The sequence below is a fragment of the Erythrolamprus reginae genome, chromosome 2, assembly GCF_031021105.1.
Source record: "Erythrolamprus reginae isolate rEryReg1 chromosome 2, rEryReg1.hap1, whole genome shotgun sequence".
Classification (NCBI taxonomy): Eukaryota; Metazoa; Chordata; class Lepidosauria; order Squamata; family Dipsadidae; genus Erythrolamprus; species Erythrolamprus reginae.
Genome location: NC_091951.1, coordinates 45,283,595 through 45,297,271, shown reverse-complemented (window position 1 = coordinate 45,297,271; position 13,677 = coordinate 45,283,595). Strand labels below are relative to the sequence as shown.

Genomic DNA, 13,677 nt, shown 5'->3' with positions numbered 1-13,677 from the left:
TTACCTTGCTGAGCTGTCACTTGTTCTCTGAGCTGAATAAAAGTACCGATTGCTCAAAACCCTGTCTCTGGGTCTACTTCAAGTCTAGCAAAGAGAAGGACCAGGGGAGACATGACAGCAGTCTTCCAATACTTGAGGGGCTGTCACAGAGAGGAGGGGGTCAGGCTGTTTTCCAAGGCGCCAGAAGGCCAAACAAGGAATAATGGGTGGAAAATGACCAAATAATGGATGGAAACTGACCAAGCAAACTGACTTATTTCAACCTGGAAATAAGAAGGAACTTTCTGATGGGAAGAGCGATCAACCAGTGGAAAAGCTTGCTTGTGGGGGTTAGAAACATAGAAACATAGAAGATTGGCGGCAGAAAAAGACCTCATGGTCCATCTAGTCTGCCCTTATACTATTTCCTGTATTTTATCTTACAATGGATATATGTTTATCCCAGGGATGTTTAAATTCAGTTACTGTGGATTTACCAACCACATCTGCTGGAAGTTTGTTTTTGGGGGGAGCTCCAACACTTGAGTCCAAAAGGAAATTGCACTGCCATTTGTCCAAAATTGTGTAGGGACCCCTGCTTCCTGCATGTCCGCAGAAGCCAAATCTCATTCCGACGTGCGCGCATGCCCACAAGTCACTCGGAGCTGCGCACCCATCTGCACCAGTAGCGGAGGTAAGTTGCAACCCCCACCTGGTCCCCATTGTCTCTAACCCTAACCTTTTGCAACCTTTAGACCAGCAAAGTCAATGGGGAATCCAGATTCACTCAACGACAGTGTAACTAATTTACAACTGCACTGATTTCCTTAAGAAATGAAGGAAGAACAGCCGTAAAATGGGGCAAAACTCCCCACTTGACAAACTTCTCACTTAGCAACATAAATGTTGGGCTCAATTGTGGTCGTAAGTCAAGGACTACCATGCTTCCCCCAAAATAGAGATGCTCTCTTATATTTTTTTAAAACCCTGAAATAAGCACTTGGCCTTATTCTATGCACTCAAAAGCCCGACTGGGCTTATTATCAGGGGATGTCTTATTTTGGGGGAAACAGGGTCCCCATATAGGCAAAGGATTTGTAGCTGTGGATTGCTTTGTTTCCTAGATGGAACAATGTCAGCAAACACTTACCCAACACATTGGTGTTTATGAGAATATTAAGCTGGCGTTTCAGGTCCGCTAGGCTAAAGTTGAGGCTCCGAACGCCACGCTCCAGGGTGCCCAGCGCGTGGTTGGCATTAAAATTCTTGTCCTGGGTGGCTGTCAGCAATCCCTCCAGCTGGGTCAGTGTTTCTGTTATATCAGCTATGTCCTGCCTGAGCAGAGCAAGAGAGAGACATGAAATACCTCCCCCAGACTTGTCAATCCAATGTGATGCCTTTTATTTAGGGCAAGGATTAGCAACTTTAAACACTCAGAGAAACTTCGGGAACTTCAGATCGTGCAGAATGCAGCTGCGAAAGCAATCATGGGCTTTTCCAAATATGCCCATGTCACACCAACACTCCGCAGTCTGCATTGGTTGCCGATCAGTTTCCGGTCACAATTCAAAGTGTTGGTTATGACCTATAAAGCCCTTCATGGCACCGGACCAGAGTATCTACAAGACCGCCTTCTGCTGCACGAATCCCAGCGACCAGTTAGGTCCCACAGAGTGGGTCTTCTCCGGGTCCCGTCGACTAAACAATGCCGCTTGGCGGGACCCAGGGGAAGAGCCTTCTCTGTGGCGGCCCTGGCCCTCTGGAACCAACTCCCCCCAGAGATTAGAATTGCCCCCACCCTCCTTGCCTTTCGTAAGCTAGTTAAAACCCACCTCTGCCGCCAGGCATGGGGGAACTGAGATACTCTTTCCCCCTAGGCCTTTACAATTTTATGCATGGTATGTCTGTACGTATATTTGGTTTTATAATAATGGGTTTTTAATTGTTTTTAGTATTGGATTATTATTATATGGTGTTTTATTATTGCTGTTAGCAGCCCCGAGTATCCGGAGAGGGGCAGCATACAAATCCAATAAATAAATAAATAAATAAATAAATGAATGAATGAATGAATAGATAGATAAATAGATAAATAGATAAATACATAAATAAATAAACGAAAGAAAGAAAGAAAGAAAGAAAGAAAGAAAGAAAGAAAGAGCCTCAAAGGTTCTAAAGGGGAACCCCTGTTCAATTCTGGAGTCTATTTCCCCATCAGTCTCTCCTCCTAGCGCTGCATCCTTTTTCCTCTGCCGACTGAAAGTTGTTCCCCCCACTAAAGACCCTCCTCCTAGTGCAGCATCTTGTTTCCTCTACCTTTCCCAACCGAAAGCCCCGTCAATTGTGGAGCCGACCAGCCACAGGGAGCTGCAGCTGAGGAAAGAACCACATGCGGCTCCAGAGCTGTGGATTGCTGACCTCTGCTTTAGGGACTACTTTAAGATGTGTGGACTTCAACTCCCAGAATTCCCCAGCCAGCCAAGGCTGTCTGCGGGATTATGGGAGTTGAAGTCCATACCAGTGATGGGCTTCTATGGGCATGGTCAGGTACGCAGAACCGGTAGAAAATTTTTAGTCAGGTATGCAGAACCGGTAGAAAAAAAAAAATTGATTTCCCCCCCTTTTTTTCCCCTTCTGGACTTTGGGTATGTTTTTCCTATCGCAGTAAATGAGGTTGAATGTGCATAATTTTAGAAGAGCTCTGTGTGTGTGTGTATACATACACATACAGTTTATATAGTAGATAATGTATATTTTTATGTGCCTGTGTGTAATATGTATGTACACATATGACATATATAAATAGAATTAAGTAGTATATTTTGGATGTTCAGTAATAGCAAATAGATGGTGTTGTATCCTATGTAAATAGTTGGTTCCATGAGAAACGCTGTCTGAGCTGGAAACAGGAAGTCGCGCCTGATTGGCTCAGACGCGGGCTGCTCTCTTTTGGCGGGAGCCGCAAATGTATAAAAAGAGCGGTTTCTCTCCAGGTAGAGCAGACGTGTTCCGCTGATTGTCACTTCCCTTTTTAAGAGCTGAATAAAGGAACCGTCTTTACTTAGCCTTGTCTCTGGACTTTTCAGATGGGGAAATTGTATCTCTTTGAGGCGAGGCCAGGCCAGGCCCCCTAACCCAAACCTTTGACATGAGTGATGTCAAGTTAGCCACCTTTAAGCCAGTCACATGACATTTAAGCCACCCCCCGGTCACATGATCATCAAGCCACTCCCACCTGGTCACATAGCTGGCAAGCCACACCCACAAAATAGGCCATGCCCACAGTGTAGTAGTAAAAATTTTTGCAGCCCTTCACTGATCCACACATCTTAAAGTCGCCAAGTTTGAGAGACGTTGTAGAGAGACGAGAGTTCAATGACAAAAAGCAACTGCTTAATATCCGGAAATTCCTCGGATCCGTGTTACTCTTGGAGGAGCTACTGTCAGCAGAAATATGATTTTGCTGGGTAGATGATTTAAAGCAGTTTTCTATAGTCAATATTGCTATAGAGGGAAACTAATAATCAAGCCCCGATGGAGAGAGATACATTTTCTAATGGTTATTTAGAACATCTAATCCAGAGGTCTTCATACTTGGCAACTTTAAGACTTGTGGACTTCAATTCCCAGAATTCTGGGATTTTAAGTCCACAAGTCTTAAAATTGCCAAGTTTGGGAACCTTTGATCTAATCCCTGGAGCGTCTCCCTGAAGATGGAGATTTGAGGGGTTTTTAAATCAGGCTAGGCTAAGAACACCTGGAAAGAAATTCAATCATTAATTAAAAAGTAATTATTAGGATTTGTCTTGTTTTAAGAAAACTTTGGTGAGCAATAGTAAAAGAAATGTGCAAGTGTATTCATATACAGTGATACCTCGTCTTACAAACGCCTCGTCATACAAACTTTTCGAGATACAAACCCAGGGTTTAAGAGTTTTTTGCCTCTTCTTACAAACTATTTTCACCTTACAAACCCACCGCCGCCGCTGGGATGCACCACCTCCGGACTCCCGTTGCCAGCGAAGCACCTGTTTTTGTGCTGCTGGGATTCCCCTGAGGATCCCCTCCATGAGAAACACCACCTCTGGACTTCCATGTTTTTGTGATGCTGCAGGGGAATCCCAGCAGGGGAATCCCAGCAGTGCAAAAACGGACACTTTGCTGGCAATGGAAGTCCGGAGGTGGGGTTTCCCGGCGAGGGGAGCCTCAGTGAAATCGCAGCATCGCAAAAATACAGAGGTCTGAAAGTGGGGTTTCGAGGACTTCGGTGTTTTTGCAATGCTGCGATTTCACTGATGATCCCTTCATTGGGAAACCCCACCTCCAGACTTCCATTGCCAGCAAAGTGCTCGTTTTTGCGCTGCTGGGATTCCCGTGCTGGGATTCCCCTGCAGCATCACAAAAACACAGAAGTCCAGAGGCGGGGTTTCCTATGGAAGGGAACCTCAGGGGAATCCCAGCAGCACAAAAACGGGCACTTCGGCTGGCAAAAGGGGTGAATTTTGGGCTTGCACGCATTAATCGCGTTTCCATTGATTCCTATGGGAAACATTGTTTCGTCTTACAAACTTTTCACCTTAAGAACCTCATCCCGGAACCAATTAAGTTTGTAAGACAAGGTATCACTGTATTACCATATTTATAATGGCACAATTTGGTCCCAGGATGTGTTGTGAACTCAGGTGTTCTTCACAGTTTATGGTTTAGCAGGAGGTGTGAACTCTGTTAATTGTGATTTATCCAATTAATTGTCTTTAATGACTTAATTAATTTTTCCAATTTGTTGCTTTTTGAGTTAAGTATTTCATTCTGCAGAAACTTGCTTGGGGTGCAATTATTCTTTTTTGATATAAAATAAGGTGACTTCATTTTAAATGTGTACATTAATTTGTTGCATCAGGTATATTGTGTGACCGGTCTTGAATAGGTTTTTAAAATTCTATGGCAAGTTGGCCGGGGAAGTCCTTTGCAAAAAACTGGATATTTTTGGTTTCAGTAGAGACTTCTAGTTTACAAAACATGCACTCAGGACGATGAATCGTGCCTAATCCCTGTTCTTTCACTCCTGCCTGTTCCAATTTTGGTGTCAGTTCACACAATGTATTGGTACTGCTTTATAAATTCTTAGAAAGACCACACCTCGAATACCGCATTCAGTTTTGGTCACCACATTTCAAAAAATTCCACCAAAATTCCAAAAATGTTGGGAAAAGTGCAAAAAAACCCACCCAACTAAGGTGATTAAAGGCCTGGAGACTAAAACATATGAGGAATGGTTGTAAGATTTGGGCTTGGATAGTCTCCAGACAAAGAAGGACTAGGGGGGACATGATAACAGTATTATCATGTACAAATCGATGATGAAAACACATTTGGAGTATTGTGTACAGTTCTGGTCACGGCACCTCAAGGATATATTGGAACTGGAAACGGTGCAAAAAAGAGCAACAAGAATGATAAAGGAAAGCACCTCCCTTATGAAACCAGGTTGCAACACCTTGGTCTCTTTAGCTTGAAAGACGGCGTTTAAGGGGTGACTTGATCAAAGTGTATAAAATCATGCATGGGATAGAAAAAGTGGATAGAGAAAAAATTCTTTTCCCTATCACACAATACTAGGGCGAGGGGGCGTTCCCTACAGCTCATAGGTAAGAAAGAGAGGACATATAAAGGGAAATACAGTGATACCTTGTCTTATGAACTCCGGGAGGAGGTTCATAAGGGTATAAAGTTCGTAAGGCGAAACAATGTTTCCCATAGGAATCAATGGAAAACCTATTAATGCGTGCAAGCCCAAAATTTACCCCTTTTTCAAGCCAAAGCACCCATTTTTGCACTGGTGGGATTTCCCTGAAGCTCCCCTCCATTGGAGACCCCACCTCCGGACTTCTGCGTTTTTGCGATGCTGTAGGGAAATCCCAGGAGGGGAATTGCAAAAACGCGGAAGTCAGGAGGTGGGGTTTCCCATGCAGGGGAGCCTCAGGGGAATCCCAGGATCGCAAAAACAGGCGCTCCACTGGCAAAGGAAGTCTACTACTCTTTCAGTAAAATAATATGCTGTGACAGCTGTCAGCCTGGATACTTCAAGGCAGGATGAGACAGATTCATGGATGCCAAGTGTATTGATGGTTGTTGAAACGGATGTCCATGTGCCGCCTCTATGTAGGTTGAGGCAGGCAGGGTTCCCTTGGGTCCCATTTGTTGGGGGTCAAGGGAAAGGGAGGGTCTTGCCTTCTCTTTCTGCTCAAGATCCCCATGGACAATTGGTGGGCCACTGTGTGACACAAAATACTGGACTGGATGGGCTTTGGCCCGATTCAGCATAGTTCTTCTTATGTTCTTAAATATTCCAGTATTTGAGAGGCTGCCACACAGAAGAGGGGGGTCAAGTTATTTTCCAAAGTACCAGGGGGCAGGACAAGAAACAATGGATGGAAGCTAATCAAGGTGAGAAGCAACCTGGAATTGTGGAGAAACTTCCTAACAGATTTAGATTAATTAGATTAGTTATTTATATTAATTGGATTTCAGATGTCTTATTATATATTGTTTTTTTAATATGTTGTGAGCCACCCCAAGTCCACGGAGTGGGGCGGCATACAAGTCCAATGAATAAATGAAATAAAATAAAATAAATAACAGTGAGGACAATTAACCAGTGGAACAACTTGCCGCCAGAAGTTTTGGGCGCTCCATCACTGGAGGTTTTAAATAAGAGATTGGACATTCACTTGTCTGAAATGATATAGGATCTCCTGCTGGAGCAGGAGGATGGACTAGAAGACCTCCAAGGTCCCTTCCAGCTCTACTCTGATTCTGATTCAGTTTAGCGGACGTTGGGGGCTGGGCTGCCTTTTGACTTACCGCACATCATCCATATTATGCAAGAGATGAGCGATGGCAGTGGAGGTGGCATTGCGAGCGCTGACCACAGCCTGGATGGCACTCAGCTTGTCCTGCAGCCGACGGAAGGGGCCCTCGAAAGCGCCAGCCAGCCCCGTTTGGTGGAGCTGTTGAGCCCGCTGCATCAGGCTGCGGGTGTGGGCAGCCAGGTCTTGCACAATGCGATCCCAGTCTCCAAAACACTGGTGGCAGGGCTGGCAGGCGGGGAAATCACCAGCAAAACCACGGGAGCACTGGTCGCAGCGCACGCCGGACACCCCCGGGCGGCAGGAGCAGTGCCCAGTAGTACGGTGACACTGCGGCTTCTCAATCCCGCGTGGATCACAGTCGCAGGCTGCCAAAAAGACACAAGAAGCTTAGCTTGTTGGGGGCAATATGTTGACTTCTATGCAATGCCCCTTAGCAAATTAAGTTCAGAAGGACTGCGTCTTTACAGAAATATCGTATTTTTCAGAGTACAGTATAAGACTTTTTTATTTTAAAACCTATTATTCTTTTTCATCTTCTTGAGCTTAATTATAGGTATATGTCATTTATCTAGTGCTGCCTCCTTATCTAATTTCTTCATCTTGGTTATCCAAATAATTTCTATCTTAGAATAGAATACAATTTTTATTGGCCAAGTGTGATTGGACACACAAGGAATTTGTCTTGGTGCATATGCTCTTAGCGTACATAAAATAAAATATACATTTGTCAAGAATCATATGGTACAACACTTAATGATTGTCATAGGGGTCAAATAAGCAACGAAGAAGCAATATTAATAAAAATCTTAGGATATACGCAACAAGTTACAGTCATACAGTCAACATGGGAGGAAATGGGTGAAAGGAATGATGAGAAAAACTAGTAGAATAGAAGTGCAGATTTAGTAGAAAGTCTTCTATCCACTGTTGACCTCACCCAATTCCTCATTAAGCAGTTTGTTTGCTTAACCAATTGTGGGAAAGGTCATAAAATAGTGCGCAAGTCACTTACGGTAACTTTCTTGCTTAGCCATGGAAAGGAAAACTTACAATCGTGGTCGTAAATTGAGGACTACTTGTATGCTTCTGTTCAATCTATTCCAGTCCATAGTAAAAGCTCTACTTTCTCAGGATGGGTGCCCTTATTTCAGGTAGGATTGTTTTAAAAGGAGGACCGCCGTTTCATAATTTGATCCGCTTGACTTCTTTGCATGCTTTCAAGCATATAATTGCACACTCAGCTGTCACAATCTCTATGGAGGACTCGTTTACCTTATTCCAACTCTTTCTTCATTTTTTTGGAATAAATAAACCAACATTATGCTAAAAGTGCCTCTTTTCAATGATGAAACTTTGGGTTGTTGTTTTTTTAAAAATGAATTTAAATAAGTATTTTAAGACTCTATTACAGGGGTCCCCAACCACCAGGCCGCGGACCAGTACCGGGCCGCGGGGCATGTTGCACCGGTCCGTGGAGTCAGCAGCTGCCGGCCCTCATGCCGCCACTCCCTCCTTCCAGCGCTTCGCCTCCCGCTGGGCAAGAGGCCTCGGGAGGCAGGTTCTGCCGGCCACAGGACGATGGATGGGACAGAGGGGCGGGAAGGACTGATAGGCTCAAGCCTCTTTTGGCTTCTGCTGCGGGGCGCTTTTGCGTTTTTGGCTGGGGGGAGGCAGGAGGGCCAGCCTGACCCCCTCTCTCTAGCGCTTAGCTCCCGCTGGGCAAGAGGGCTTGGGAGGCAGGTTCTGCCGGCCACAGGACGATGGCGGGAAAGAGGGGCGGGGAGGACCAGCACCCCCATGCTTAATCCCGCCCCCAACCACACCCCTTTCCGCCCCCACTAGGCCATAGAAAAATTGTCTTGCTGAAACTGGTCCCTGGTGGAAAAAACGTTGGGGACCACTGCTCTATTAGATTGAAGACATTTACTTTGCTTTTAAAAGCAACCCAGCTATCCCCCTCACCCACCCCCAAAAATAGATTTAAATTTTGCAGCCTGTCATATCTTGCTTTCTGTCTTACCTCTGCATTGCTGACCCGGCTGACCCCAATGGTTCTCCTGGCACTCTGAACAGGTGCGGCCTCCGAATCCTGGCCGGCACTGGCATTGCCCTGTGAACTACAAAGACAGGTGTTATTAGAGGACCCGAGGCTGCAAAGAAGGGCAGAGGTAGAAATACAACATGAGGCATAGGAGAGAGGCAGGAGAAAGTGGCAGCAGCAATAACAATAACTACCGTATTTTTCGCTCTATAAGACGCACCTGCTGATAAGACGCACCTAGATTTTAGAGGAGGAAAATAGAAAAAAAATATGGGAGAAGAGAGGCAGCCTCCACGCTTTCCTTTCGGAGGAAGAGCTAAGTGGTCAAAGACGTTCCGCCCCCCTCCCAGCTTCCAAGCCGCATTCGCCTTCCTCCGCCGCCGCCAGCCGGAGCGAGCTGCTGGGCTGCGCGTGGCGGGAGAAGCCCGGACAACGCCGGAGCGCTGGGCAGCACTACCGCCGCCGCCGCCGCCACGGGGAGAGGCGGGCATGTGAGATGGCGGCATTGGGCTTGGTGGAAAGTCCGGGGGCAGCTCCAGCGACTCCCCTCCCGTGGCTGCTGTTGAGGCGGCAGTGAGAAGCCCGGACAACGCCGGAGCGCTGGGCAGCACTACCGCCGCCGCCGCGGGGAGAGGCGGGCATGTGGGCTGGCGGCATTGGGCTTGTGGAAAGTCCGGGGGCAGCTCCAGCGACTCCCCTCCCGTGGCTGCTGTTGAGGCAGCAGCGGCGTCCGCCTCCGGCGCGCGGCTCTCTCTCCATTCTTCTCTTTCCCCCTCTCGGGCTCCGAATGCGGCGGCGGGAAGAGGAAACGAGGCGCAAGGCAGCGCGTCTGCAGGAACGGGTGGTGGGGCGCCGTTGTTGTCCTCACGGCGCAAAGCCACACAGTCCCGGATCGCTTGCTTCCCCGGCCAGCAAGCCGGCTGCCTGGGAAAGCAGCGCTCTGGCGTTGTCCGGGCTTCTCACTGCCGCCTCAACAGCAGCCACGGGAGGGGAGTCGCTGGAGCTGCCCCCGGACTTTCCACCAAGCCCAATGCCGCCAGCTCACATGCCTGGCTCTCCCCGCGGCGGCAGCGGTAGTGCTGCCCAGCGCTCCGGCGTTGTCCAGGCTTCTCCCGCCACACGCAGCCCAGCAGCTCGCTCCGGCTGGCGGCAGCGGAGGAAGGCGAATGCGGCTTGGAAGCTGGCTGCTGGGAAGCCCCCCCCCCACCGTCACCTTTTAAAACAGCCCCCGGGCTGTTTTAAAAGGTGGCAGCCGGGCGGCAGCGGTTTTTTGCGGGGTTTTTTTTTTTGTTGCACGGATTAATTGACTTTACATTGTTTCCTATGGGAAACAATGTTTCGTCATACGAGCTTTTCGACGTACGAGCCTCCTTCCGGCACCAATTAAATTCGTAAGTCGGGGTTCTACTGTATATCGCTGCCCCCCTCTGCTCCAGCGCCTCCCCCCCCTCCCTGCCTGCATCTTCGCTCCATAAGACGGGGCTGATTTTTCATCCTACTTTGGGAGGAAAAAAACTGCGTCTTATGGAGCGAAAAATACGGTATGTTCAAGTTGTCCAAGTTGCCCAATAAGTGTTAAGAACTTTATAGATTTAAATAGATACATATCTGGTGTCAACTCTTTCCTTTTCTTCTAAATGGATGTATGAGACATCGATATATGTTAAAATTAGACTGGCTTTCTTAAAATCTCCTTATTTTGATTTATTCAACTCTTTCTCTTATTTATTTATAATCTAAAATATTAGATATAAGGGAATGAGCTACTGAGAATACTTCTAGTTCATAATTCCAATACAGATCTACCGTACACCCGCCCACCTTTTCCTTTCTTTTATTCTTCTCTTCTTTCTTTCTTTTTCCTTCTTTTTCTTCCTGCCTGTCTGTATGTTTGTCGGCTTGTTTGTTTCTGTTTACTGTTAAATGCATATTGTCTAGACCATAATTTGACGTATAATTATTGTTTTTAATCTCCCAATTACCCAATTCCCTTATTTTTCTTTCTCCTTGTATCTCGACAAATCTATAGTGTTAATTGTAATTAAATGTATTTATCTTTGTAAATAAAAAATTATTTTAAAACAACAACAACAATAACTATGTTAATAATACCGGCGAGATTAATATAGTGCCGCGTTTCCCCGAAAATAAGACATCCTCAAGGTTGACTCAGCCTTCCATCTTTCCAAGGTGGGTAAAATGAGGACCCAGATTGTTGGGGGGAATGTGCTCACTCTCTGTAAACCCCTTGGAGAGGGATGCAAAGCACTGGAAAGCGGTATATAAGTCTAAATGCTAAATGCTATCAGCCAGTTTGGGACAACGTGGCTTTCTTACTCAAAACTATTTAAATTCTATGGGGGGGGGGAGGGGGAGAATTTGCTGTCAGAAGGATGTAAAAGGTGACCTTGGGACACAGCAACGGTCATCGGTATGAACCAGTAGCCAGGCATCTGAATTCTGATCACATGATCTTGGGGATGCTTCAAAGGTCGTAACTGTGAAAAACAGTCACAAGTTGCTTTTTTCAATGCGGATGTAACTTTGAACGGTCACTAAATGAATTGTTGTAAGTCAAGGACTACCTGTATTGCTTCATAATACTTATAGCCCTCTTCAAGTGGTCTACAGAGTCAGCCTATTGCCCCCAGCTATCTGGGTGCTCATTTTACCGATCTTGGAAATACGGAAATCCAAGTCAACCTTGAACAACTGGAGTGAGCAGTGAGTTATCCTGCAGTACTGCATTCTAAACCACTGCACCATAATAATAATAATAATAATAATAATAATAATTATTATTATTATTATTATTATTTATTAGATTTGTATGCCGCCACTCTCTGAGGATTCATCCCACTCATGGCTCCGTCCCACTTATTTATTTATTGTATTTATTGTATTTATATGCCGCTCACTCCAAACGGACTCTGAGCGGCTAACCATCGGAATAAATACAACAACAATAAAAACAGTTAAAATCTAATAATAAAAATCAATAATATAAAAACCATACATACTTGCAATCAGCCTAATTCCAGGCCTGCCAGGAAACCCAGGTCTTAATGGCTTTCCAGAAGAGCGGTAGGGTGGAGATCGTGCGAATCTCTGGAGGTAGTTGGTTCCAAAGGACCGGAGCCGCCACAGAGAAGGCTCTTCCCCAAGGTCCCACCAGGCAACATCGTTTGGCGACGGGACCTGGAGAAGGCCAACTCTGTGGGCCCTTACTGGCCATAGCGAGGTATGAGGGAGGAGGTGGTTCTGTAAATAGTCTGGCCCTGAGCCATTTAGGGCTTTAAAGATGATAACCAACACCTTGAATTGCGTTTGGAGATTGACTGGCAACTAATGAAGCGTGCGTAAAGTAGGAGTAATACAGGCGTACCGTGGTACGCCCGTTATTGCATGTGCTGCTGCATTCTGAACCAGCTGAAGTTTTCGAATGCTCTTCAAGGGCAGCCCCACGTAGAGTGCATTGCAATAGTCAAGTCAACTTTTTATCCTGTTATCAAGCCTATGAGATACAGCTGAATTAAACTCTCTCCCCCTTCTCCCAGCCTATCAGTTAAGGAGCTTCCTGCAACCCAGAGTCTTCAAGGTAGTGCCCACACTGTTCTTCTACACTGGAAGCTCTCCAGCTTTCCGCACAACATTGACCAAGATGTCTACTACGCCTGTCTACACAGAGCTCGGACTGACCTGATTACAAGTGGGGCTCAGTGAGTAATAGGAGTGACAATCACAGGGTTGGCAGCCTTGCCCGCTGGTTAAGTTCCAGAAGTTGGGGGCACAACGGTCGCAGTTCTGTCCTTGGACATTGGGTAGGCATTGGCACTGCCCACTGTACCGATCACATTGGCACTGGTCCTGTGAGGAGCATTTGTTCTGCATGGTGCCCAGATAGTTACAAGAGCAACCTGCAGGGAGAGAGAAAGAAACCTATGATATTCAGCCCACTTCTTTGAAGGAAAAAGGATGCCGCTATTTGTAACCCAAACCATCTTTACAGAAAGCTAAATAAATATGTCAATTAAAAAGAAAATTAAATAAATATGTAAATAAATATAAATATGTCACAGGGCACCATAAGCCAAACCTTTTTAATAAGACTAAAAGATTTAATAATCTTTTAGATTTAATAATCTTTTAGTGAATGCTTTAGTAAGATTTGAAGTACCGTCTTTTTCCCAGTGATATCAACCCATCCAACCCACTAGAGTGAGGAAGCAGGGAATGCTATGGGTCTCCTCTCCTAAGGAGGTCCATCTATCAGGACCCAGAAGGGCCTTCTTCATGGTGGCTCCCTCCCTTCCTGTGGAACATCATCTGGATAGAGATAAGATTGACCTCCACTGTGACTCTCTTTTGACATGGTTGTGCCAATGGGCCTGGGGACCCAGAGTGAGATGGAGCCAATCAAATGGCTCATCTGATTCACATTGCCAAGGGGAGCGGGGGGAGTATTGCTTTTTGTATTGGGGTTCATCCTCTTACACCATCTGGAGTCACTGCGAGTGAGTTGAGAAGCCCAATGACTTTTCTAAAATGAAAATAATAAAATAGTAAGTAAAATAAAATAATAAATAAAATAAAATAATAAAAAAGTAAAATAAAATAAAATAAAATAATAAAATAATGGAATAAAATAATAAAACAAAACAAAATAAAAAATAATAAAATAAAACAAAACAAAAATAAAATAAAATAATAATAAAATTATATAATAAATAAAATAATAAAAATAAAAATTAAACAAAACAAAATACAGTGTTCCCTCGATTTTCG

At 45.4% G+C, this 13,677-nt stretch overlaps 1 protein-coding gene across 3 annotated transcripts in view; it reads right to left on the bottom strand.

The window, feature by feature from the left end:
• Positions 1 to 13,677, bottom strand: part of LAMB2 (laminin subunit beta 2) — a 116,722-nt gene that overhangs the window by 30,055 nt on the left and 72,990 nt on the right. For all 3 annotated transcript variants that reach the window (XR_011557922.1, XM_070738059.1, XM_070738060.1), the window contains 4 exons: positions 12,592 to 12,809; positions 8,872 to 8,968; positions 6,844 to 7,216; positions 1,130 to 1,314 (listed from right to left, as the gene is read on the bottom strand). Coding sequence is in view for 2 of the 3 variants with exons in the window: in XM_070738059.1 (XP_070594160.1) it covers positions 1,130 to 1,314; positions 6,844 to 7,216; positions 8,872 to 8,968; positions 12,592 to 12,809 (873 nt within the window). In the remaining variant the exon portion in view is untranslated. The remainder of the gene's footprint in view (positions 1 to 1,129; positions 1,315 to 6,843; positions 7,217 to 8,871; positions 8,969 to 12,591; positions 12,810 to 13,677) is intronic.